The following is a 27073-nucleotide window of genomic DNA, read 5'->3' on the forward strand; positions in this document are numbered from 1 at the left end:
AGTTAATTACGTCAAATGCTTTCGGATCCTGTGACCGTTCAAGATTTTGATTACAATGACGAACACACATTTACACTTTCGTCGAAAGAAAACGCAAATCAGGGCTGCGTCACGTAAAAGGTGAGCCCTATATTTCTAGGCAATAATGCCAGAGCAACCATACTGTGGAGAATGCATTGCCAGATTGCATTGTGTTGTTGTCATTGGTGGTTACAGCGGTAATGTGCCACATTGCATTTGCTTGTCATCATCCCTCGAGGATTAAAGGAAAGTTCAGCGACCTCACTTTAAAGCTGATGATACGGAAAGCAAAGTGTCCTGTTTTTAATCGATAACTTCCATTCCTATTCAATTCGAATGTATAAACTCAAGACTTGATAGGTGGGTGACAGAGTTAAAATATTGTGAGTATGTTGTAAAAACTCAATGAAGTACTGTCAAACGTTCTGTTTTGCTCTTCATCTGTATTGTATGAATGTTTGCAAAAACATGGACTAATTTCTCTCGAAGGGCGTCATCAAAGTTTTCAGACATCCCTGCGGTGTTCTGTATTTAAAGCGCATTAATCGTGGAAAAGAGCTACTCGCCCTTTTTCTTGGTGCTGCCACAAAAAAATGATAATACATAAATAGAATAAGCTGCACCCTTTAAAGTCGCAGTGTTTGAAATGTAGCTGCTTGCAGTTCAAAATGTATGGTATATGCGTATTTAATGTTATATTTGACATGTAAAAGTTTAGCGAAAGACGCTGGACAGACATCAAGCAATCCAATGCGTCATTGGGTGCTATATTAAAAAGAATTGCTTTAGTTGAGTTTATAGGTCGTTGATTCATTTCTTATGACGCCTTCAGAAGCCAAAGATTAACTCTAATGACCAACATTCTTCTCTCATTAACTGTACGCTAGAGAGGGTTCACCCGAAAAGTAAATGAATGTATCAGCGCACGTTTGTAACATTTCCATCACATGCTGAGAAGCGTTCATACTTGATGATGGCCGGGTGGCCGACAGTGCTGCCGCAGCTCAGTTGGATCTCCGTCTTTGCGAGCACACCGTTTCCGCAGGTGGTGTTGACAGCCGAATATTGGACTGAAATCTTGCCGTCTAAGTGTAGAGGAGAGATGAGTGGTTAAGTAATCCAGTGTTTCTCAAACAGTGTGCTGTGAGACCTTGTTTGGTGTGCTGCTGAAATTTGTCCAACCTTGTCTACAGTAAATTCTGGACTACAGAGTGCACCTGATTAAAAGCAGCGTGTTCAATTTTGAGAATGAAGGTTAGTTTTGTCTTTGTACAAGCCGCACCAGGTTTTAAGCTACAGGCATAATACTGGCGCACCCCTGGTGCCAACCCCATGGGGAATTTGGTATTGAAGCCTTTGGCTGCAGAACGCCAATGGCAACGTGCCCCCGCATACCTAAAGCAGTTTTCAGCTTTACTGCAAGTTGTTTAAATCCTGCGTTTTATGATCATCCATTATCACCTCTGCACGTCAGCGGCACAGGGCAAGGGTCGTTAGCAGCTGGGATTGAGTGGCAGCTGTTTCCGGCAGACCCCTGTGCGTCTGAGCAGCACTATTTAGTGGCCGCACTGCTCACCCCAATTGGGGAAAGGCCTAGAAAAGGTGGCCTAAAGATTGCCCACTCAGCACAGTACCCGGACAGGAAACCGCGCCTGTCGGGACATTCCACTATGCGGTCGAAAAACAATAGCATTTAGAATTGCAGCATGGAACATAAGGACACTCCTGGATACCAGTCTGGACAGACCACAGCGCAGAACAGCACTCATTGCCAACGAGCTGAAGCGATATAATGTGGATGTGGCAGCGCTCAGCGAGACCAGACTCCTTGAGGAAGGCTCACTCAATGAAGAGGGGGAGGGTTATACATTCTTTTGGAAGGGATACCCCATGGGCGGACACCATCTTCACGGAGTTGGTTTTGCAATTAAGAACACCCTACTGCTGAAGCTCACAGAGTCACCAGTGGGTGTCAGTGAAAGACTAATGACTCTTCGCATCCCACTTGCAAAATGCAGACATGTCACATTAGTTAGTGCCTATGCACCAACACTGCCATCGAATGATGAAGAGAAGGATCGCTTCTACCAGGAACTCGATGACATCCTCAGTCACATCCCGAGGAATGACAAAATCATGCTGCTTGGTGATTTCAATGCAAGAGTCGGAAAGAACTTGCAAAACTGGGATGGTGTGATAGGTGCCCATGGCATTGGAAAAGTTAATTCCAATGGCATGAGACTTCTTAGTCTGTGCGCGGAACATAACCTTACCATCACAAACACCATCTTCCAACAAAAGAATAAATTTAAGGCATCCTGGATGCATCCCAGGTCCAAACACTGGCATCTGATCGACTACGCGATCGTGAGGAGGGCTGACCTGAAGGACGTGCTCATTACAAGAGCTATGCGTGGGGCAGACTGTTGGACCGACCACCGCATGATTCTGACAAAGGTCAGAATGCATGTCCGGCCCCTAGCACGTCAGGGTGGTTCAAAGAGGAAGACACTCAACTGTGCCAAACTCTCCAGTAGCGACACCCTTGACAACTTCCGTTGCTCTCTAGCAGAGAGGCTGGCAAACATTGAGCAGCTGGTCATGTCAGAGGCTGGGATGGATGAGAAGTGGACCTATATATCTACCACCCTCTTTGACACTGCAGCCCAAACCGTTGGTTTTAAAACTAAAAAACACCAGGACTGGTTTGACCAGAATGCCGGAGAGATCTCAACCCTCCTGGACAGAATGCACAAGGCACACAGAGCCACCCTGAACAACCCACAATCTCAATTCCATAAAAAGCTATGGCAAGCCCTTCGTTCCGAGGCCCAGAGAACGCTCAGAAAACTGCAAAATGAGTGGTGGATCTCAAAAGCCAATGAAATCCAGTCTCACGCTGATAGAAGCGATATGCACAGTTTCTATGATGCAGTAAAAACCATCTATGGCCCCAGACACTGCTCACTGGCACCTGTTAGATCTGCTGATGGAACATCTCTAATCAAGGATCAGGCTATGATAGTGGAGCGGTGGGCTGAGCATTTCAACACCCTGCTCAACCAGCCCACCCCAGTGGACCCAACTGTCCTTTCAGAACTCCCTGAACATCCTACATTGCCAGACCTCGACCTCCCGCCAACTTTCAATGAAATCCTGCATGCAGTCAAAACCCTGAAAAACAATAAATCCCCTGGACCTGACAACATCCCAGCTGAACTTCTCAAGGTAGGAGGCTACCTCTGTACACGGACACTGTTTCAATATATTTCAGAGGTGTGGAGACGAGAGTGTGTCCCGCAACTGTGGAAAGATGCGAACATTGTGACCATCTTTAAGAATAAAGGAGATAAATCCATCTGCTCCAACAGTAGGGGTATCTCTTTGTTGGCCACTGCTGGAAAGGTCCTTGCCAAGGTCATGCTCCGCAGACTCATCTCTAAAATATCGGAACGCGTCATCCCAGAGTCACAGTGTGGTTTTCGAAAGGACAGAGGAACAGTCGACATGATCTTTGTGACACGTCCAAGAGAAATGCCGGGAGCAGCACAAGGACTTGTTCATCGCCTTTGTCGATCTTTCAAAGGCATTTGACACAGTGAACAGGGACCTACTGTGGCAAGTCCTGAAGAGATTTGGGTGTCCACCCAAGTTTCTCACCATTCTTGCACAGTTCCATTCAGGGATGACGGCCAGAGTGGTAGTTGGAAGACACAGCTCAGAGCCCTTTGGCGTGGAAACTGGAGTGAGGCAAGGCTGTGTGCTGGCTCCAGTTCTCTTCAACATCTTCCTCGTCTGTGTTACAACACTGCTACGTAGAAGGATGGAGGAGCAGGCTGGAGTTACCATCAACTTCAGGGCTGATGGTAACCTGTTTAACATCAGGAGGCTACAGGCAACTACCAAACTGACTTCAGAGACCATCATTGAGCTACAGTATGCTGATGACTGTGCCCTGGTTGCCCATACACCGGAGGCTCTGCAAAACATTCTCTCGGCAGCTGTAACTGCATACACCAGAATGGGACTGACGATCAACACCCAGAAGACAGAGGTACTCTGTCACAGACATGGGGACTTGAGACTTAGTGACTTGGACTCGAGTCGACTCGAGTCGCTGTTTTTATGACTTGTGACTTGACTTGGACTTGGCAATCTAAGACTCGGGACTTGACTTGACTTGAGCCACGATGACTTGAATGACTTGCGTGTTCATATATATATATATATTTCATTATTTAAATAATGTTGACAATTACAGTACGGGATGCGGGCTGAGAAACGCTCTCATGTCACGCCCACTCTGCCCATGCGCCACACACCTCCACGGCAACCACCTGAAGTCAGCATGTCTGCTCCGAGGGTAGTAACTTTTGGCTTCAAAAACTTCTGTGAAGAAGGTAAACGGCGAACAGCGCAGTGCAAATTTTGCAACGGGAAAATTTCGGACAGCCAGACCACCACCTCAAATTTCATCCGACATTTGAAGAGCCATTCTGCCCAGTAAGTGTTTGTCAGTGTTAATATCTGTTTGTCAATGTGTTAATATCTGGTGAGTTGGATGTTGGCTAATGTCTGTGAATATTGTCATTCACCCAGGTCATTTTATCCATACAGTTTAGTTGTAGGCAACTGGACTTCTAATTTGAGCTTGAGGAACTTCCATGAGGAACATCTACAGCTCAATCTCTAAAAAGTCCAGTTGCTTACTCTTTGGTTGTTAGCTAAGAGTGAGCGGCAGGGCGATTTAGCCGCTGCACAGGGGGGTTTCAGTTTATCATTGTGACATTCTTATGCAGAGACGAGAGGTTATCGTAACCTGCGTCAATGATGCTTCATTCATTTACTTTTATAAACATTGCAGTATGTTTGAGTAAAACGAATGCATTTGTGCTCATAGTGCCTCGTCTATCCTACAACGGGTAACGCAAAAGACAAGCCAGGCATATTGAGCTAGGAGCTACGGATAAACGGGCTGTCTAATTGAGAAAATAGGGTAGGCTAAGCGGTGAAGTTGAGAAGGACACGTGCACTGTACATGATCAAAAATCAGGGATGTGATTTGACCAAAGTGAAATTATCTGAAAATTAGGCGGGGGTCTGGGGGCCGCGGGCACCCAGCTAGGTCCAGGGCAGTGCCCTGGTGGGGGGAGAAGTGGGGCGAAGCCCCCCGGAGGTCATGGGTTTTCCGTGTTTTTAAGTACTTTCAATGCACTCAGATGACAAAGAAATAGACAAAACAACAGCATACATTTTCAATGTATTTTGAACTATCCCATATAAAATTACAGTTTAAGTCAACTCAAAATCAGTCACATTAAAAAACATTGGACTGCCTTTGCTATTAAAAACTATCACTGAGAATATCATCATATCTAACTCATGTGATTACTAAGTTAACACATAAATCATGTTGAAGAGTTCAAATTTCATGAACAAATAATTGTATCATGACCAAATGAAAAGTAACTCATATTAGAACATACCATAAATGTCTTTGTTATAGAAGAAGATGTTATCTATAAATGAAAGTACTGTAGTGGGTTGTACATAATTCACCCACGGAACCATTGTTTAGTTAGCGAGTTCCTAGGGGGACTCTTAATTCGGCCGGTTCTAGCCACTCTCGTGTTTGTTTTGTTATCGCCAGTTTAAATGTCATTAAAGCAGCTTTCGTTGGCACCTTTGTTTGACACTCCGCTTACGACTCCCGTCTCTGCTCGCTACATTGGATCACGTCGGGGTCACCAACATTTGTAGATAATTCCTTCTCTAACCAGTCCGATCGAAACTTGTTTTTTACGATCTTAGCAATTTCTTTAACTCGCGGAGCATCTTTGCGTTCGATCTCGGACATCTTTCTTTAAACACTCGGCAAAAACGTGTGAGAAATGAACAATGGCATACTCCTACGCCTTTATAAGGAGCGCGTTTATTGGTCAACACGGAGACTTCAACCAATCGCAAGTACGTTTCATTTCAGTTACGGAAACACTAAAATGGAACGCTGTCGAGACGAAATCGTTTTTTTTACCATTTAAAAGAATCGGAAATTTTAAAATTTTATTTTTGGAGCGAAAGCGGAATTCCGCGAATTAGCGGAAAAATCACATCCCTGAAAAATGTGTCTTTGCCTTAATGTTATAGTCTCAATCTGCATATAATTTGGAAGTGTTGGCAAAAGGGCACCTTCCACGATTGGGGAGAGTGTGGGGTTGGCGGCAGCTGCAGGGGGATCCGCTCTTTTTCACAGGCATGCTGATCGTACATAGTCAAGTCAAAGTCAGTTTTATTTGCCAGTTCCTTCAAATGTACTTGACATAAAACGGAATCGAAATTACGTTCCACACTGTCCTATGCGTAGACATTGACAACAATAAAGTGCAATAAAAGTGCAACAATAAAGCCTGGCTATCGCGACTATTAATAAACTGTGATAAACGTGTGATAAACTCATCACACGAGTTTAGTCTGGCCAACCATCCGAGAGGCTGCGTTGATCAAATGCCTCTGTGTACTACTGGACTATGCTACAACCAATCAGACTACAACGTCATCACGCTAAAACCGCCTCAATCGTGCAGGCTAGATCAAAAGTTATGCCAGTAGTCTCCAAATCAAATAGTGACAATAATGTTAATCCAATCTTATAATTAAGACCACTAAGTCGACAATTATGGAAGTTTTTTTTGTAGTTTTTTTTTAGTAACTTTTTAGTATAAAAATAAATATTAGCTCATTATTTTCTTTAAAAATTTTGATTTCATGGTTGGAAATGTTAAATAAATTGTTTTATTTATTAACTATCACATGGTTAAGATATACCAGCTTTATGAGCATAAAAAAGTAAAAAAATGTGGTAAAAGCTTCAGTTACAGTTGATTTGATATTAAGTAATATCATCCAGAAGATAGATAAAAAAAAATACAGAAAGTTTCAAACAACTGTTTTTTTAACCATATGTCATGATTTCATGTCTGCCCAACCATACAGGACATCTCATTCTTGTTTTTGCATCTGCTTCACAGATATGCAGAGTATGAAAGGACAAGAAACGCCTGCACTGATACTACACAGCCTGCAATATCACAGTTCATCCAGTCTCGTCCTCTGGAAGCATATTCAGCAAATCATCCCAAACAGAAGTCCATAACCAATGCTATTGTTACAGATCTTGTGATTGGATGTAGCATGCCCCTTTCAATGACGGAAAATAAACATTTCAGGCACTTCATGTCTGTGGTCGACTCCAAATACCAGCCTATCTGCCGCAGAACAATAACTTCAACAATAGAATCACTTGTTGCAGACATGCAAGAAAAGATCAAAGTGATTCTTGCTGGTGTAGACCATGTGTCGGTTACCATAGACATTTGGTCAGATAGGAGGATGCGCGGCTTTTTGGGAGTCACTGGCCATGTCTTAACAACCTCAGAAGGAGTCATGCTGAAGTCATACCTGCTGGCATGCAGCAGATTCAAGGGATCTCACACAGGAGAGCGCATTGCTGAAGCCTTTGATTCCCTGTGTGAGGATTATGGCATTCGGAAAAAACTCGACTTCATAATCTGTGATAATGCTGCGAATATGAAGCGAGCATTTTCAGTCTGTTTTCCGAAGGATCAAGATGACGAAGTAACCGATGATGACAATCTGGATGATGAAGAATTGTGGGAAGACCTCTCCAGAGGTGACTGGGAGACTGTGGACCGCACAATCAACAGAGGAAGCCCTAAACGTCAGCAATGCTTTGCGCATACTCTGCAGTTAGCTGTTGGTGATGGTCTCAAGGATGCACGGATCATGAACAGTTCCTTTGCAAAATGCTCCAAGCTTAGCTCTCTCTTGCATACATCCAGCACCTTTAAAGATGCGTTTGAGGAGAAGTTTGATCAGCGAGGGATACCCGCTGCTGTAAACACACGGTGGAATTCAACTTTCCGACAAGTCAAGGCAGTGCTCTCATTCAGTCACCAGGACTTGTGCAGTGTTGTTCAGAACACGGGACACAGTGAGCTGGTCTTCTCAATTAGGGAGTGGAACTTGATGAAGGAACTTTGTGATGTGCTACAGCCATTTGCAGAGGCCACTGATCTTACTCAGGGAGAGAAGATTGTGACGATTAGCTCTGTCCTCCCCTGTGTATTGTCTCTTAACCACCACTTGGAAAGACTCAAGCCGCAAGTGCGCTTCCTGGGAAGCATGATCCATAGCCTGCAATTCTCTTTGAAGAAACGGTTCCGGGGAATCTTCGTTAATGTGAAGATGTTGTCAGCTGCATCAGGGGAAGAGCTGCCATTTGCAGACCCAGTCTACATCAGGTCAGCTGTCCTGGACCCGGCTTTCTCCATGATGTGGCTTCAGCATGATGTGCTTGTCACCGATGATGTCAAGAATAACATTGTTGACATGGTAAAAGGTCAGTGGATTTTTTTTTTTTAACGTGATGTACACTTAGGCGTGTCACCATTATCAAATTATGGAAATGTAATTCAAAACAGTTATATGAGTATTATAATCCATTTTAGAGATGATTTTGCAAGCGTATCAAACTGTGGATGTTCAATTTTGAATAATGCTCATGAGATCTTACGCTTGCCCTTTTTTTTCTTTGTTTTAATTAGATCTGATTCTACGTGAGGTGCAACCTCACACAACATCCCAGAGTCCTGAATTCCTAGAGGAGGAAAGCGAAAGCCAGCAAGAAGACAGCACTGGCCTATTCTCAGGCTACAAAAAACGCCGCAAGCAGGACCCAACCACCAACCCAGAGACACAACTAAATAACTATTTTTCTCTTTGTTGTGGGCAGCCTTGTCTGTCCTTCTGGGACGCAAACAGGGCTGTCCTCCCTGCCCTTTTTCCTGTTGCAATGAAAGCTTTGTCAGTGCCAGCCTCAAGTTCCCCAGTGGAAAGAGTCTTCAGCCATGGTGGAATCATTATGAGACCCCATCGAGCTCGGCTTGCAGATAAGACCCTGTCTAATCTTCTATTTTGCAAATGCAATACCTTGTAAAAAGGGAATGACTGATGGATATACAGTGACTGAGTGAGTGAGTTAATTTGTGTCATTGTGAGTGAGTGAGTGAGTGAGTGAGTGAGTGAGTGAGTGAGTGAGTGAGTGAGTGAGTGAGAGTGTGTGAGTGTGTGTGAGTGTGTGAGTGAGAGAGAGAGGAGAAATGTAACAAAGTTTAATAATAATAAGCTATTTGTTTTAGCTGTTATTTGTTTCCTCATAAAAAGGGATTGACTTATGGATATACTGTTTGAGTGAGTGACAGAAAGCGTGTGAGAGAGAAATCTGCAAAGAAAAGAGCAAGAGAAATGTGACAGTTTAATCCTCTGTAAGTTAGTATTTGTTTTAGCTGTTATTGTTACTTTGTAAAAGTAAAAAAAAAGTAAAAGTTTGGGTTTCGATCTACAGATCACTTTTTCTGTCAATAAATACCAAATACTGACGATATCACTGTTTGTTTGAGTCTATGATGTATTTTACTGAACATGAGTATTTAGGATACAAATATTTTATTACAGGTTAGGCACATTAGCCAAGGATGATTACTTGATTTCTTATATATTGCCTTTCACTTTATTAAGATCAGATTCTGAAGCTAAAATTACAACAGTACGCCAAAGGTGACTTGACTTGGACTTGACTTGACCTATTACAGGACTTGACTTGACTTGACTTGACACAGCCTGTGACTTGACTTGACTTGACTTGCCCAAGAAAAAAATACTTGGGACTTACTTGAGACTTGCACATGTGTGACTTGGTCCCATGTCTGCTCTGTCAGTCCAGTGCTGACCTCTTACCAAACCCAATAACCCTCACAGCAGCAGGGCAACACCTGCTCATGGTGCCCACCTTTAAATATCTGGGGAGCATAGTGTCTGACACCTGCTCATTGGATGATGAGATCCAGAGCCGTCTCAAGCAAGCATCAGCATCTTTCGGTCGACTAAGGATAAGGGTCTTTCAAAACAACAACCTTAGACTCCACACCAAAATGCTGGTCTACAGAGCTGTATGCATCACGACATTACTGTATGGATGTGAGGCATGGACTATCTACAGCCGCCATCTGAAGAGCCTCGAGACCTTCCATGTAAGATGTCTTCAGAAGATCCTTGGCATCACATGGAGGGACAGAGTGCCGCACACAGAGGTGTTGGAGAGGGCAGGCAGCTGCAGCATGGAATCCATTATGGCCCAACGCCAACTTAGGTGGCTGGGGCATGTTGTTCGAATGCCCAGCCACAGACTGCCACGCCGTATCCTCTATGGTCAGTTACATCTAGGCCAACGCAGTGCTGGTGGGCAGAAGAAGCGGTTCAAAGACCAAATGAAGAACATCCTGAAGAGATGTCGGATAAACCCCTCCTCACTGGAGGAACTTGCTTCCTGCCGAGACCTCTGGCGCTCCCACTGCTCACATGGAGTGGATTACATGGAGGAACAGCGCATGCAACACCGTGCAGCAAAGCGTGCAAAGAGACATGCTCGCCAGGCCACCCCTGCTCCCCCCAGCACCCCCTTCACATGCTCTGTCTGTAACCGCATCTGTGGATCCAGGATCGGACTCTTCAAACATCAGCAGACTCACAATTAAAAGAAGATGGTCATCATCGAATCGATGGACAACCCCAAGCAAGCAGCAACCCCAAGCTGTGAGACCTTGTTTGGTGTGCTGCTGAAATTTGTCCAACCTTGTCTACAGTAAATTCTGGACTACAGAGTGCACCTGATTAAAAGCAGCGTGTTCAATTTTGAGAATGAAGGTTAGTTTTGTCTTTGTACAAGCCGCACCAGGTTTTAAGCTACAGGCATAATACTGGCGCACCCCTGGTGCCAACCCCATGGGGAATTTGGTATTGAAGCCTTTGGCTGCAGAACGCCAATGGCAACGTGCCCCCGCATACCTAAAGCAGTTTTCAGCTTTACTGCAAGTTGTTTAAATCCTGCGTTTTATGATCATCCATTATGGAAGCTACCAAAACGCTTATAAAAACAATCACATATTTAATACTACACCGAGAGAAAATGGGGTGCGTGGCGTAAAATGCAAGACCCTATATTTTTAGATGACAGCACCAAGGCACCCATACTGTGGACTGCAACACAGATGTAATTTTTGTGCTGTTGTCTTTAGTGGTTACCATGATGACAGACCAAATTGCATGCGCTTGTCATTGACCCTGGAGGATTAAAGGAAAATCTATGGACCTGGCAATGACTCATATGATACAGAAAGAGAACAGAAGCCTTTTTGATGGATAGCTATCACTGCTGTTCAATTCAGATGTATAAATTTAATTACTTATACTAGAACACAAGAAAAGAAAAGTAAAAATGGTAAAAATCAGGTTATAATAAAGTAAATTGTAAAGTTTGTTACCAATATTCCTTCCCCATACTAGTTTCTGAGTCAAAGATTGAAGACACTTTGTTAAGAACACATTTGATTTAATTAATTTATTTTAGCCTGTCCAGATAATTTATCCGTGTATTTTCTGCTTATCCTTACTAGGGTCATGGGGGTGCTGAGCTTGTAGTTGGAATTGAACCAGCACCTCAGAACTGTGAGGTTGCCGTAATAACCAGTCTTCAATCATGTCACCTGGATACATTTCTAAAATTATTTAACGAAAGATGAGCTAATAATTGGGTTTTTTTTTCTACAACATTGTTTGGCGTGCCTCAAGACTTTTTCAGTAAGAAATCTTATGTTTCCGTCTAAATACTCAAATATTAACGTGATGATTTGTAACCTTTGTAGTTCATCTTCTGAGTGTGAACTTGTCCCAACGTCTGTGTCTTCCCGTCAGCTGAATGTCGACAGACGACGGCTCCTTCACCACAACCTGGAGGGCCTTTATGAATTTCCTGGCACAGGTTGACAAAATATCTGCATACAGACAATGCAGTATTGATTTGTGAATAACACACATTTTTTTTTTGCACCCAAAAAAAAAACCCTACATAGTTTGGCTGCACCTTATACATGAGGTTTTACAGCAGTATTTTAGAGTATTTAAGCAATGATTACACAACATTTGATGCAACGAGATTTGAACCTGGATCGCGGCAGTGGGGAGGGACAACTCTTAACCACCGGAACACTAGGGTTATAGATGACATGGGAAAGGCTCTTCTTTAACATCACACTAATTTTACTCATAGTATCAAGTTAGTAAATACATGGGGCCAGGATTTAAATAATTTATTAACAATATAATACATTTTAAGGTGATTTAAGTGATTTTAAGGTTCTGTTGGTAGTATACGAAGTCATGCATGACCTTGCTCCCTCATATCTTTCAAATTTAATCTCCCCCTAAATTCCGGTCCGGAGCCTTTGCTCTGAAAATGCTGGTCTACTAGTGATCCCAAGAGCCAAGAAGAAATCCGCAGGTTCGAGAGCGTTCTACATTCGGGCCCCGGTGCTGTGGAATGCTCTTCCCTCTGAGATTCGAACTGCAACCTCAGTGGAAATGTTTAAATCTAAGCTTAAAACACACTTCTATTCTATAGCATATGAATAACCTATATTTTATGTTGACAATATAAGGGGATGGTGTCATAATAGTCTGTGGTTTTAAATAATATGTGGTCTGTGCAGCCCTTTGAGACTCTTTGTGATTAAGGGTGTCACAAATAAACATGACATGACTTGACTGTAAACTATGAACAAAATCCCAAACTAAAATTAACAATGTATTTATCGAATGTATTTCAAAGTTTGATTCAGTGTCATTTATTCAAAAAAAGGTCCATGTATTTATCATCTTGGTCCCGTGAGTAAAAATAGTGTGACAATGAGATGGTCTGGTGCAGTGTTTCTCAACTGGTCTAACTTGAGGACCCACCATACCACCCTAATTAAAAGCATTTACCCAAATCAAGAAAAAAAAATTAAAAATGAAAGGATTTGGCAGTTCAAAGCAGTTATAGTATAATATATTATTTTAAAACAAAAAAAATGCCCAGAAAAAACTAAACGACAAAGTACTGTACATACTCGCATAAAAGCCTACATCACACATAAGCCGACCCTCCAAATACGGCTTTAAAATAGCACATACTAAAAGAAGTACATACCCAAAATATTAATAAACCTTTTACTTAAAGAACAATAATTATGTAGATTATTAAGATGAATATACCGGTTAAAAAGATAAAAATAAAACCATTTTAATACATTTAATGTACCCTTAAGTAGCGCTTCAATGGCAGACACATACAGCATTTTCATGTTTTGCATTCATTTCCTTCTTCGACTGGATTAATTTTGTCACGGTTTTCCACTTTTCCTTCCTCTTATCACGAACTTTCTTGGGACCCATTACTTTGGTAAAAAAAGGACATAAAACTAATAAAATTGCAACAAAATGAGAAGTGGTCCCTTCTCAAACACAATCAGGATGGGGCCAATTGACTCAACAGGAAGGAGAGATCAAGAAGGTCATTGATGCCATCTACTGTTATGAAGTGTAATTAACCCTTAGTTCGTTTCTCCTTAGCCTTATTTTGCGATCCACTGCAAAAATGTCTGTGACCCTCCAGTATTAGTTAAGAATCGGCGCTTTCACCGCCATGATCAGCATTCAAATCCTGTTGTGACATATTATACTTAGTTTGAGCTGAGGAAAAGAAAACGAAATTTGACACCTATTTTTCATCAAAAATATACACGAATAAATACAGTAAGTGAACGCATCACACTGTTGAGAAGAAAACATCCCTCTCTCTGGCGAAGACCTACGTGTCTCCGTTGTGGGCGAATTTCCACGGCTGAGTGAGGGAGGAGAGGGCCCGCAGATCGAAGGTTTGGTGCCGGCTGACCAGCCTGCACTCCATCTTGCGCGGTGGGCACACGGCGCTCGTTCGCCATTGGAAGGTCGCCGTGCAGCCCGCCGTTTCCGATAGCAGCTGTGGCGAGCCGTGTCCCGCAGAGGGGTCACACGTAAACAGGATGGACGATTGCCGCTTGGAAGACGCTAAGAAACGAGAGAGGAGAAATAATACGTAGGTCATCAAACATTTATATGCCACAACATCATGTGTCTTAATTGTCAAGTCATGTATATTTGTATAGCCCTGCTGCACAGACTATTGCAAACTACAGACTATTATCACACCATCCCCTGATCTGTGTGAGGGCAAGGAAAAACTCAAAAACCTCAGGCAAGTCATGTTTTTTTGTGACGCCCTTAATCACAAAGAGTCTCAAAGGGCCGCACAGACCAGAGACTATTGCAAACTACAGACTATTATCACACCATCTCCTGATCTAAAACCTACACGAGGGCAAGGAAAAACTCAAAAACCTTAGTCAAGTCAAGTCATGTCATGTTTAATTCAGGGATCAGAATGGAGATTTTCATTTTCAGCTGAAATAGCCAGGGTCCAGGAATAAAGCAGGAATAACACACATATATTGTCAGCATATAATATAGGTTATTCATATGCTACAGAATAGAAGTGTGTTTTAAGCCAAGATTTAAACACTTCCACTGAAGTTGCAGATTGAATCTTAGGGGCAAGAGCATTCCAAAAACACATCAGGAAGCGGCAAATACTATTTTCAAGGCACTGTATGTACATAGTATTTCCTCTTTGTGTGTGAGTGTATGTGTGTGTATATATATATATATATATAATTTCTATGGGAGGGACGGCGGGTGAGTGGTTCGCGCGTCCGCGGCACAGTTCCGAGGTCATGGGATCAAATCCAGCTAACAGCCTTCCTTTTTAAACCACACCCCCTACATTGCATATTACCGTACTTTTATTTCAGTGTGTATTTTATGTAGCACTATTTAAATACTCTATACAACACGCTACAGTGGGTATTAGCACGTCACATTGGGTATTTGTATATTGTATTCCTTTTGCTTTATTATTGTATTGTTCTCAGCGAAGGGATGCTGCTGGAAATGTGAATTTCCCTCCGGGGATGAATAAAGTATCTATCTATCTATTCATCTTGATTATTATTCATGTTTCATACACGTTAATGTGCATGTGTACAACGACCAGGTGGAAACATATGTTGGCCTGGAGAGGGATGGGCGCTAACAGGCTGTTGCCCAAGACACACCACAGGAAATGGTGCCCCCATAACCCTAGTGGTTAAAGGATCCAATCGACCAACCATAAAGATAGGAACACTATTGTTGGACATGGATCAGACCAGGAAGAACAAAGGGTTTTGATTGCTACGCTACGTTAACGTGGGACCTGTCTAAACTGTTGGCTCCTGTGTCTTTTGTAATCGGCGCATTTTAACGAAATCTAAGTAAAATAAAGAGGATTGTTTTAGTTGACCTGAAGACTGTTTTAGTCATTGTTATTCTAGATCACATTAAATCAACAGTAAGTAGCAGGGGTTAATGGTAAATGGTCTGCATTTACATAGCGCTTTTCAAGTCAATGAAGACCTCCCAAAGCGCTTTACAATGTGCCTGACACTTACCCATTCACACACACACTCACACACCAACGGGTGCGCCTTATAGTCCGGAAAATAAGCTGCCTCACCTGTCTGGCAGAAGCCCCATTTCTTGTCCTGGTCGTAGTTGTTGGTGGTGGCGCACCACTTTTTCCCATCTGTTCTGCCGTCTGTGGTGCATTCAGTGTAGGAGCGCGCCATGAAGGTAAAGGGGAACACGCAAGCCTCGTCTTCGTGCGTTGCTGCAACACGCGATTCCAAGACAATCCTTAGTCTGAAGCTCAATACAAAACCTGCCGGTAGGTCTGGGGTCTACTTACTGGGTGGGCAAGGATCGCCGCCACCATACTGCATCAACACAGCCTGCTCCTCGTGCTTAAAATCCATGGTCATGGCTTTGCTTATGCCGAAGGATGCTGCCGACTTCTCGGCGCTCGACACTCTGCAAACGGCGCCGCCTTTGCAGGCTGGCTCGGTCACGGAACTGCACACGTTGATGAGGTAACTGCTGGAGGAGCCTTGGGGGACCTGTCACATGACACAATACATTGGCACTGTTTCTATATGGAGGACCAATCCTGCCTTATGTAGAAATAATTGTATAAATCAAAGACCAACAAATATATGCCATTCTAATAAATTAACACACAAAGAAATTTTGCAAAATCTAATATATATATATATTTATGAATTTTGTAATTTAATTTGCCATCTATTTATTTGGGCATGTATTTTGTTTTGTTTTTATCTAAATGAGGAGGTTGGTCAAACTAGCTTTTCACCTATGCCAGGGATGTCAAACTCCTGACTCTGGGGCCAAATCTAGACTTCATGTTCTCAGGCGGGCCAGACCAGTAAAATAATGTAAACTTAAATAATTAGATTACCATTGTTTTTGTTAGTATAATAATATATAATTGTATCAACTTAAATAATTAGATTACCATTGTTTTTGTTAGTATCTCATCTCATCTCATCTCATTAGCTGCACCGCTTATCCTCAGTAGGGTCGCGGGGGTGCTGGAGCCCATCCCAGCAATCATCGGGTAGTGGGCAGGGGACACCCTGAACTGGTTGCCAGCCAATCGCAGGGCACACAGGGACAGACAACTTGCTCGCTCATTCACACCAAGGGACAATTTGGAGCGGCCAATCCACTGTATTATAATATATAATTTTATCATTAAGTGTTGAACTGGTTTGACATGAATATAAAAGAAATACAAAGTAAATGTTTTAGCAGGGCATGGGTTATAAAGATTAGACTACAGACGCTGCCCTATTTCGTTGGTAAGTTGAGTTTGTTCGGAAGTTGCTTCAGTGCTATATTTTGCACGTTTAAGGTTGCTACGAGTATGTTTAAGGCTTGTATAAGTAACCTGTATTGTTTTGTACTAAAAAATAAACAATTCATAAAATAATATGCCTAGAAAGATAAAGTTCAGTTTAACTTGGAAGATGCACTTCAAGAGTTAAGTGACTTCCTCCTCCCTGGTAAAAAGTGGGTGAAAAAAAGCAATCAAGAGAAGCACTACAGTACTGTCCTGTACTCGGAAAAAGGTGCACACAATGCAAAATCTAACCTACAGCAATGTCCGGATATTTTTCAACATCCCGAAAAATATTCGTATCTACCTTTTTACGCAAGTCGAATGGTCGTAAGTAGGAGAGCGTGTGTGCCTATTAAAGCTGAGAGTATATCTTTTACTGCCCTCTGGCAACCAGAGGGAGCATTTGTCTTGCATTTACTTAATAAATTTAGATTAAATCATACAACAAGTCGGACTGACATGTCGATTCATTCATCACTGACCCATTAATAGGTGGACGGCTGAAATACACGACAGAAAAACATTAACAGATACATGATGAAATAAACGGCAAAATACGTGACAAATTACAGTACTTATTTGTATGATAATACGCACCCCTAATTTTTTATTTAAAAAGTTATTTCTCTTTTTCTCGGTTTAAGCTAAGCATTGTTTACGACAACGTAAACTATGAACACAATACCAACCTAAAATGTACAATGCATTTATTATTATGTTTTTCAAAGTCCAATTCATCATCAGATACATTTAAGAGTCGTGCTTTTTTTGCGTTTATTCATATCTTTTTGGATGACGTTCTATATCTCCATTCTCTAATATTCATCTCTGGTACAGTGAATTGCAAAAGTATAATAATGAGATCAAATCAAATGCCTTTTTGTATATCATCTACATTACTGGTGGTCTAGTAGTTAGGATTCGGCGCACTCACCCCCGCAATCCGGGTTCGATTCCTGTTGCATCCGACGTTTTGCGACTGATTAATCACAATTACGGTAATATACTACTGTAAAACCTTGTGTCTTAACGCGCAACAAAACGTATTATAGGTACTTTTAAGGTACAAATAAATATGCACTATCAGTGTCTGAAACTCATGCGAAAAGGTTACCGGACACCAGGGCAGACAACTCTGAAAAGTTGCCTGCCCAGCCATAAAGTTGCCTGCCCCATTTTTCACAACTTGAAATGCAATAAGATTAATCACACAAAAAAAAAAACATTGTAGCAAAGTATTAAGGATTGATAATCAGAATATATAACAGAACAACACTTTAAAATTAAGTTTATTATAAATCTACTTATAACATTCATTGCATGTATGTAGTATTATAATATATAATTTTATCGTTAAGTGTTGAACTGTATGTATCTGTATTTATTTACTCATCTTCATTAATGCAATGTTTGTGTTGCGTCATCTGCTACAAGCCACGTAAACTCCTCTTTCCACGATGCTTTTAATGTACGTTTAAGTTTTGTAGCGTCATCAATTTTGTTAGCTTCTTCTGAATCTTTCTTCTGGGGCTGAGGTTTTGGCTTGATTCCTAACCACTTCTTGTGTTCTCTGTGCGTCTACTTTGGAAAATTATATGCACATGTGCGACCCTATAACGATCGGGAAAGTCCGAAAGCTCAAAGTTGTTCGAAGCGGCTTCTGATCGGCTGCCGAGTATGCCAATGGATAAACGAACCGAAATTCCGAAATTTCCAAACCGAACAAAGATTTCAAAATCGGAATAAAGCAAATGTTTGATCTGAAAAACAAACAAAAAACAAAAAAAAACTTTCGTTTTTTTTTTCTTTCTTGAAAAAGTTTTCGGCCACCAGGGCAGAGACGTTGTAAAAGTTGTACGCCAGACGTAAAAGATGCACGCCCTGGGCGTCCGGGCAGACGTTATTTCAAACACTGTGCACTATACACGTATAAATACGGTACACGACAAAATGCCCAAATTAAAAAAAAAGACCAAATGCATAAATAATCAACTAGAATGCATTTCTGTCATATATTTAGGTATTATGTGATTTATTATGTGTTTGTTTATTTATTTATTTATATGGCATATTTTGTATGTACTTATTCAAAATTTTATTTCTACATATGGGAAGATCAGTCCTCTTTATTTCCATTCCGAAAAAAATATAATCACCTGTACTTGTCCTGTCAATGTGGACAAATCAAAGGTGTACTGCATTTGAGCGTCGGTCAAGTTGCATCCGCTGGTGTGGGTGGCATCCGAACACACCACAGGGGTCGCCCATTCAAAAATGTACGTGCAGCCCTGCAACCTCAGCATGCGTGGGGAGCCCTGAGGAAATCAGGTTATCACAGCGACCAAAGAACTAGTATGTTGGACAAAAAAATACAAATGAAAAAGATACAAATGTCTACTGACCAGATCCAGGCCTCGCTGGCAAGTGAAAATGATCGTGGATGTGTAGTTTTGTGCCAGGTCTGACGCACACCGGGTGGAGCTGAAATAGGTGATGGACACATCGCCTGTCGCACTCATCTGGGGACCGCTTGTTGTCCGCCCAATGTCCTATATATACATATATATATGTATACACACAGTTTAGTTGATCCCGCCAGAGTCTCAAATTTGCATTAAAATAAATGGTTCTTTTGTTTTTAAAACATAAATTGGTAATAAAAAAATAAACGGTTCTCATTACTGTATATATATATATATATATATATATATGATCCCAAAAGCCATCATGGGTATTTGCCCTACAAATTTACTTTATGGGCCACTTCTATATGTAGTGCCCTTCTCTCTCTCACCCAGCACCCTAAGCAACTCTTTAGTTCATTCCTGGGTGTGAGACTGATAGGCACACTTTAACACCCCTCCCTCTCTGGTCTGATGCGGCATCTTGCCCGCCAGGCAGAATACAGGGCAAAATCAATTCGCCCGCCCATACCAGAAGCTAAGAGAGGCAAACAGGAAGCGCAGAATTTTGTAGACTACAGAAAAGGACAATGCCAAGTGTAATTTACACAATCAAATGTTATCAATTTTAGTGAGCACCCCTATGAATAAAAAGCAACACTAAATGTACTTGTGAGGAAAAAACTAAGAAAGCTGCTGAAAAAAAATTGGGTTGTTTATTTGGTAGTCTGTTTTGCTACGAGTAAATAGGTGGCACGTTGTGTTTGTAAGTTTAATCATCACTTAATAAGGGGAAGTGAAATCATTAATAAGGGGAGAAATTGGTTGATAGGTGTAAATTTGACTGGTAAAGTGGTATGCTAATGTGAAACAACACGAATTTACATAAACATATTAAAAACCTCTACAGAGAGCAATGAGCTACAACCTAGACGACCCGCCCCCTTTTACACTTGTGTGTCAATGATGTTGTTGTCTGAGTTGAACATATGCGGAAAAAAACTTGACAATCCTATGTGCAAATATTTTCAATTTCAGGTCAACAAAAGCATCTGTGCTGGAGGCCAAAAGGCAGAGGAAGATGCTTTCTATTGCCAACAAAGGTGGATTTCTCAACACACGAAACTTCCTACTGAGAGGCATGCAGCTCTTTGGTTCTAGTTGCTCCGTGGGACTTTTTAAAAAATGTTTAAAAATAGAAAAACATAGGCTTTCTGTAGGAACACAGACGGGACACATTCTTAACGTTTTCCAATGAATATAGATACACACAGTGTGTGTTTCCTTTCTTATAAGCCTATATGACGATTCTTTTTTCTTTGAGGCTCCAGACATTTTTTTGGGCAATCCAATATGGCTCTTTATAGATTTTGGGTAGAGGACCCTTGCCTAAAGAAAGTAAATGTAGTTTTCCATAAAGTCCACATGACGGCGACAAAGAACCATGTGAAGTAAAAACCTAGTCTCCTGAAGTCAAAAGAAAATGTTTTGACAGTACAGAAGTAATTTGTAACAAAATAAAAAGTATTTTATTTGTTCATCAATTGCTTGAGCTTGTAAATTGGGTTTGTTCTTTGGCTGAAATGTATAATAGAGTATTTAATAAATAAATGATAAATAAAACACTTTTGGAACGCAACCCCTGCGAAACACAAAAAATTACTGTATTTCCCCAAAAAATGACTCACAATTGGGGGCCCGTTGTCTGGATCCATGCAGACGATGGCGCCAGGTGGGCAGGTGACCCCAGGTATAGGATTCAAAGGCTGACAAATGTTAATGTAAAAATCAGGAGAGTCGTCATTGTCGTCCACTGCATCATCTAAACACCAGAGAGAAAAAAAAACGTGTATTAGGATGACATCAGGTTGGTTCACGAGCAATTTCCGTGTGCGAGCAAACCGGTTGCAGTATAGTATTCGGTAGAATGGATCAGAGGAGTCAGGTCAACCGTAGTGGAGCCATTTTGGACTGAACACGTGACCTGGAAATAAGAGATCAAGCGTTCAGAGGCAATGTTCTAGTCCTGTCTTTAAAAGCATTCCCAAACTGATTTTTTTTTCCCAATTAAGAATGTGAAGTGTTCTCCCCCCCCCAACTATGCAAATATGTTGCAGAATATTCCAAGCGCTAGAGGACTTGAGGAATTTAGTCTCAAAGTGGACCCATCCGGCTTGTTTGCTGCAGAGCTGTTACGCCATTGAAGGAACACAACACTGATGATAGCAAATCACAATAACACAGCATTTGAGGCCAGCTCCGAAACAGACAATCATCTTTGCTTGGAGGTAGGTGATTGTGGCTTTTCGTTTGCGTTTTTCACAGCGTGTGTGGCTGTTGGTATAAATTTCTTCAGCTAGTTCCCCGTTAGCGCAGGGGCTGCCAAGGGTTTTTGTTTGCTCTTGTTCGGCGCTTTTGGCTACCAACTGGGTGTTGTTTGACCGGCTAGCCTGGTGTTAGATTTTGCCACATTCCTTGGTTTAATTATTACCGTCCAGCTTTGCGCTTGCCGCCATCGCGGTTGCAGTTTTTGTTGTTGATTCTCGGTTTGCCTCTTTGCCCACTGCAGTCTTTTTGGTCGGCCAGCTTTGCGTTTTTCCGCCAAGGCATCAAGCTGCCTTTCGTCGATTTGCCCTGGTTATCCAGCTCTCCGTATTTTTATTTTTATTTTTTGCAATTGAGCACCTAATTAGCTGTTTGCCCTTATGTTGTACCATTACTGCATCCACCTGCGACACAACGCCTAGGTATTCTCCACAAAAAGTCCCAAACCTTTGCTTAAAACCTTCGTAACCTCGACTAATTAACACGTAAAACAATATCACGACTGGCTTGCTAGAGTGCTGATGTTCCTCTGATGATGTCAGAGCTCAGGATGACAAAGACAATAAATTCTGTCTTAAAAATGGATGATCTCAGAAAACCATTGGAGTACACCATGGAAATATGTATGGATTTTGATTCAAAAACTCAATACTATTTCCTCGCATTTGTTTAAGAAAAAGGGGATGACCTTTAAACATTTAATACTTACAGGCTGCTCGCAAACCAGATGTGTGTGGAAGGCAAACAAGTGAGTGCACGTGTCTGCATTGGAGTCAATGAGAACAGGTTCTGGTGGCGCTGAGCTCATACTGGGTGGTCTACGAAGGACAGAATCAGAAAATGGTAACGATAACACTATAGCTTTGGAAGAATCCCATATGTGGGAGTAGACATCGGAAAGCGTACCGGCAGATAAAGTGAATGACAGTGTTGTGCTTGAGGGTGGGGTTGGCAGGGCACGGGCTTCCTTCCTGGTACTTTAGCTCCACCACCTGATCCTTGTAAAACAGCTTCCCGTTCGTCTGGCCTCCGCTCAGCACAGAGTTGACGTCTTTGATGCAAACCGCTGTAACGAATACACACTTTTAGACGCGGGTTTCAATGCCTTGGCCTGCCAAAAGATTTTGTCCGACCCGAGCACAAGAGAGAAATTAGCCACATCACTTCAAACAGTGACCTTAAGTTTTAAGTATGTCCACAATGGTGTCGCCAAAGCCAGGCGCCACTCGCAAACCAAACCACCCTTCTGTAGCTGCATTTGCCGACGACCAATTATCAACCAGAGAACATTTGAGGAAACGATCATCCCAATGTTATTTTAATTCAAGCAAAAGTGACAGATGTGCCGTTTACTGTTACGAGAATTTCCAAATGCCATTGGAGAGTGGGGCTTTAAAGTCATTTTATTAACATCTTATTCATCACATTAATGTCCTTTTATCTTCAATTACTGTTCAAATTTGTATTTAGTGATAAGAAAGATGTTTCATAACTATTTAGGGTTAACTTGGATGGTTTTGGGAGGCCTGGAAATAATTACTGGTAATTCATTTTTAGTTATTTTGTATTGGGAAAATTTGATCGAGGTACGGGCATTTGTAAATGCTAGCAGAATTCGGTAACAAATTAATCTAGTATGTAGAAGTATCACCGTATAACATGATCTTGGTCATGTTTAGGAGCAATTACTTCTCAATTCTAATTATTGGCATCAATATGGAAAAACTGGCGCTGAATTGTCCCTTTGCAGATACGGTAATCGACAGGCACTGTGGAGTACTTATTTTTGGGTCAAAGCACTCTTGAATCATTCATCTTAGATGTTTAGAAATTTCAAGCTCTCGCAGGGCACATCATGTAGTCAGCCACATTTGGCGTGAGGGTCATGAGTTTGACACCCTCTCTCTTAACCGCAACACTTGCTACTCAACTATGCTTTTTATTCCCAGTGATCAGAAATCATCGGTACGCAACTGGATTAAAAATTACAAAATTGAAGAAACTCGCAGGTGTCTTTGCAGAGGTTTATAGGAGCTTTAGCTTCTTTCTATAAGTAGAGTATATACCCTCCTACAGAAACTCCCCCACGCCATCCATTCCAGTATCACCTCATAATCATTGTGTTGCTTAGACAAAATGAAGTTTTGCTCATGTTGGCCAAGTATACAATATAAAAAAAGTTAACAGAGAAATATATAGTATTCACCTCCAGCTACAGACTCAAAGACACACCTCTTCATCCCACAAGACAAATTTTTGTTCTCTCGGATATTTTCAGTACCCACGCCATTTTTTTTCTCCAGGACTATTTCTTTGTCTTCACAGTACTCCCTCGCTGTATCACAGTTTACATTTTGAGGTTTCGATATGTCGCGGATTTCACCATGCATTACTCTCTGCAGCAAACTAAACACACCAAATGCTATCATAGGGGCAGTTTTCGGGTGGCTTTGAGTGTGTGTGTGTGTTGGCTCTGAAGCACATTGTAAAGCGCTTTGGGAGGTCTTCAGTGACTTTAAAAGCGCTATATAAATGTGGACCATTTCCAGAAGCATATTTAGTTAAAAAGATAATTTTACGTTTTAATTGAGGCATACCAGTTCCTGGGTCACAGCCGGCGTTGGCCGTGTCTGCACAAACGTTGATACGGAACATTCTGTTGTTTGCGTTGTGGTCGTACACCGTGTAACCGCTCTCCCTTCTCAGGCTGTTCAGGTCAAACAAATGACCTGCAAAAAAAAAAAAAAAACAACAACAGATGAACCATGTGCTATTGAAGAAGGTTCTCATACACATTTGCATTTAATCGGCAATGTAGCTCTAGAAGAGGCCTAACTCCTGCCGCAGAAAACATGCCCAAGACCATGACACTTCCTCTTTCACCTTTTACTGACTTTTTTACACTTTGGATTTAGTCTTTCTCCAATTGGTCGCCAAACATAATGCTTCCCATCAAACCAAAATACATTAAATTTGATATTATCACTGAAGTGAACTCTGGACCAGTTCTCCTTTGTCCACACAACATCCTCCTCAGCTCTTGAATGCCGAGACACTGTATGGGGAGACAGCTCCATACTATGTTCAGCAATGAACTGGCGAGAAATTCGGTCTACAGTGTGGAAACAATTACCCATTGACATCCTTCACAGTGACATGTCCTCTATTGCATTTGTCTTCTGTGGACGACCAGCTTCTTGGACGACTTGAACGAGTTTGTATATTTGTAAAGATTCAATATTCTTGAAATCACAGATCTGGAATGACCAACTTGACTTTCTATGGATGATAGGGTAATCCCTTTCATTTTCATCTGGACAACCTGCTGCCGGAGGCTTTCAGTCACTTTGAATGGCCCACCATCTTGCAAAATCAGTAAAACAAGCAGTTGGAATGCCATTAAAATAGGGGTTGACACATGATCAAGGAATTAGCATCATGTGCTAGGTTAGATAGATAGATAGCACCATGAAGTGGGAGGCACCTGAAAGTGTTCTCTAATTTTGATCAGTGCATTTTTCGCAAAATAAAGTGAACCTTTTACATTGTGTGGTAAAGTGTTGAAGTAGCATGGTATAGACATAAAAAATGTCCTTACACTGTTGAGTAGTGAAGATGGTATTATTTCAAAATTATTCAATATCTTATAAGTTGTTCTCTAATTCTGATCTCCAGTGGATGCTATCAGGGGAAAAGGTGTGTCCTGTTATGGCATTCGAAAAATGCAATTGTCTTTTAAGTAATTACTGTAGATCAAGTTTTAATTTTTTTTTCTTATGGTTTTTGGTCGTTCTTTGGGTCCGTTCCAGTCATTTTATTGTCATATCTCAATTGTTTTTTGGGTCATTCCTAGATTTTTGTTTTAAGGTACGTTTTTTTTATATCATTTTTAGTCGCTTAATGTGGTCATTTTTCAGTCGTTTTTCATTTATTTGCATACTTTTGAGTAAGATGTACCTTTTTTTTTTACTTTTCAGTAGTTCTACAAGCTTTTCAGCACTTTTTCGTGCTATTTAGACCCGTTTCAGTACTTTTCCACACTTTTCACTTACTTTAGTTCTATTTTCTATAATTTGGGGTAATTTTTAAGTTATTTTTTAACCTTTCTGTACATCTTTCAAAATTTTTTACATTTTAGGGTTTTTTTTTCACTTCCTGGGTGTTTTTTAGGTTGTTTTCTCATTTTTGGGCGATTTTCATCTAGAGGTTCATTTTTAATCGTTTAGTAATCATTTTTTGGGTTGTTTTTTGGTTGTTTTTCTAGAAGCAAAGACGAAGCAAGAGAAGCCATGTTCAGAACAGTTTACGTTCACTATTCTAGTCATGTTAAGAAAGTTAAAAGTTAAACAACTGTTAATAAAGGCAATTGAACTGAATAACATGTTTTTCCTAGTCAGCAACTAGTGAGTGGTTTCTTCAGTTGTTTATATCTCCTGTATTATTATTATTTTTATGATATTTTTTAAAATTCCTGATACATAATTTCAAATATGTTTATTTTTTCAAGTAAAAAAAATTGAGACATTTGAGAACATTGGAAAGTTTTTATCAGAGCTTTTTTTGTGAAAAACCTACCTCACCCAGATTATGTTAAGTAGCACTAAATTGAGTTTGAGACCTCTTCTGTTTGTGCTTGGAAATCTATCAGCAAGTTGTCAAAGCAGGGGATTCTTTGCCTTTTACTACAAACTTCATGAGTCAAAATAAATATCAAAATGAAACCTGTAGCTGGGTTGGCGACTCTACAGCCATCATGTTGGCTGCTGTTCAATGGGCAAGCCGCAGCCGTAAACCAGACAAAGGTGTACAAGCAATCCTCGATGGCAGAAATGAGCGTCGGATGAGAATCCTTAATGTTGACAAGAAAAATAAAAGCATTTATTCTTCTTTGTACTAATGCCAATTTTGAGCCCTAAATTGGTAACTTACAACTTTGTCTTTATCACACTTAAAGCGAATGATGGTAGTCCTGTTGCGGATATTGTCGGGGCAGGCTTGGCCACCACTGTACTGGAGTTTTAGGACGCCCCTGTCCCAGGTGGGGCCGCTCGTCACTTGACCAAGACTGATGTATTTGTCTCCGACTTTGACGCAGGACGCACTGCCGGAGGGACACTTCCATGAACCTGCCGTAGAGCCAGATGTCAAGACAAAGAAGGAGAACTTTTGTTTGTTTTTTTATCAATTCAGTATGCTGTTCGTATTTATACGGATCATGTCACTATTCAAGATGGCGATTACAAAATGAGCACATATTTGCTACTGCGCAGAAAGAAAACGTGAATGAGGGCTGCGCCGCATAAAATATGAGCCCTATATTTGTAGACGACACTACCAGGGCAACTATACTGCGGAGAATAGATTGCACACACGTTTCATTGTGCGTTGTTGTCACTGGCGGTTGGTGCAATATGGATCAAATTACACTTGCTTAATAATAATAATTTAAGACAAAGTTCACCCAAAGTCCAAACCCGCTCTCCAGACAAAAGTAAAATTTTCAGCACATTTTATTTCTCTTTATTCCCTCGATGTTGCT

At 41.3% G+C, this 27073-nt stretch overlaps 2 protein-coding genes across 2 annotated transcripts in view; one reads left to right on the forward strand and one right to left on the reverse strand.

The window, feature by feature from the left end:
• igf2r (insulin-like growth factor 2 receptor) overlaps nt 1-27073 on the reverse strand; it is an 85989-nt gene that overhangs the window by 20464 nt on the left and 38452 nt on the right. Inside the window, exons 31-44 of the mRNA XM_088324745.1 lie at nt 26464-26660; nt 26257-26383; nt 24132-24263; nt 22441-22600; nt 22244-22352; nt 21112-21193; nt 20898-21031; nt 19210-19356; nt 18964-19122; nt 15797-16004; nt 15566-15718; nt 13788-14022; nt 11794-11930; nt 989-1106 (exon numbers count right to left, since the gene is read on the reverse strand). Of these exons, the coding sequence (XP_088180871.1) occupies nt 989-1106; nt 11794-11930; nt 13788-14022; nt 15566-15718; nt 15797-16004; nt 18964-19122; nt 19210-19356; nt 20898-21031; nt 21112-21193; nt 22244-22352; nt 22441-22600; nt 24132-24263; nt 26257-26383; nt 26464-26660 (2098 nt within the window). The remainder of the gene's footprint in view (nt 1-988; nt 1107-11793; nt 11931-13787; nt 14023-15565; nt 15719-15796; nt 16005-18963; nt 19123-19209; nt 19357-20897; nt 21032-21111; nt 21194-22243; nt 22353-22440; nt 22601-24131; nt 24264-26256; nt 26384-26463; nt 26661-27073) is intronic.
• Nucleotides 7452-9332, forward strand: LOC148346430 (zinc finger BED domain-containing protein 4-like). The gene is made up of 2 exons (XM_088324749.1): nt 7452-8440; nt 8646-9332. Exons 1-2 carry the CDS (start codon nt 7465-7467, stop codon nt 9035-9037), a joined length of 1368 nt encoding a protein of 455 aa, XP_088180875.1. The 5' UTR covers nt 7452-7464; the 3' UTR covers nt 9038-9332.

Source organism: Urocampus carinirostris, chromosome 20 (genome assembly GCF_059441175.1).
Source record: "Urocampus carinirostris isolate Australia breed hairy pipefish chromosome 20, RoL_Ucar_1.0, whole genome shotgun sequence".
NCBI classification, from domain to species: Eukaryota; Metazoa; Chordata; class Actinopteri; order Syngnathiformes; family Syngnathidae; genus Urocampus; species Urocampus carinirostris.

Bases quoted from the DNA above. Each gene is read 5' to 3' on its own strand.
- LOC148346430 (XM_088324749.1), top strand. From the start codon at position 7,465: ATGCTGAAGTCATACCTGCTGGCATGCAGCAGATTCAAGGGATCTCAC. The intron at 8,441-8,645 runs GTCAGTGGATTT...TGTTTTAATTAG, and splicing joins CATTGTTGACATGGTAAAAG to ATCTGATTCTACGTGAGGTG.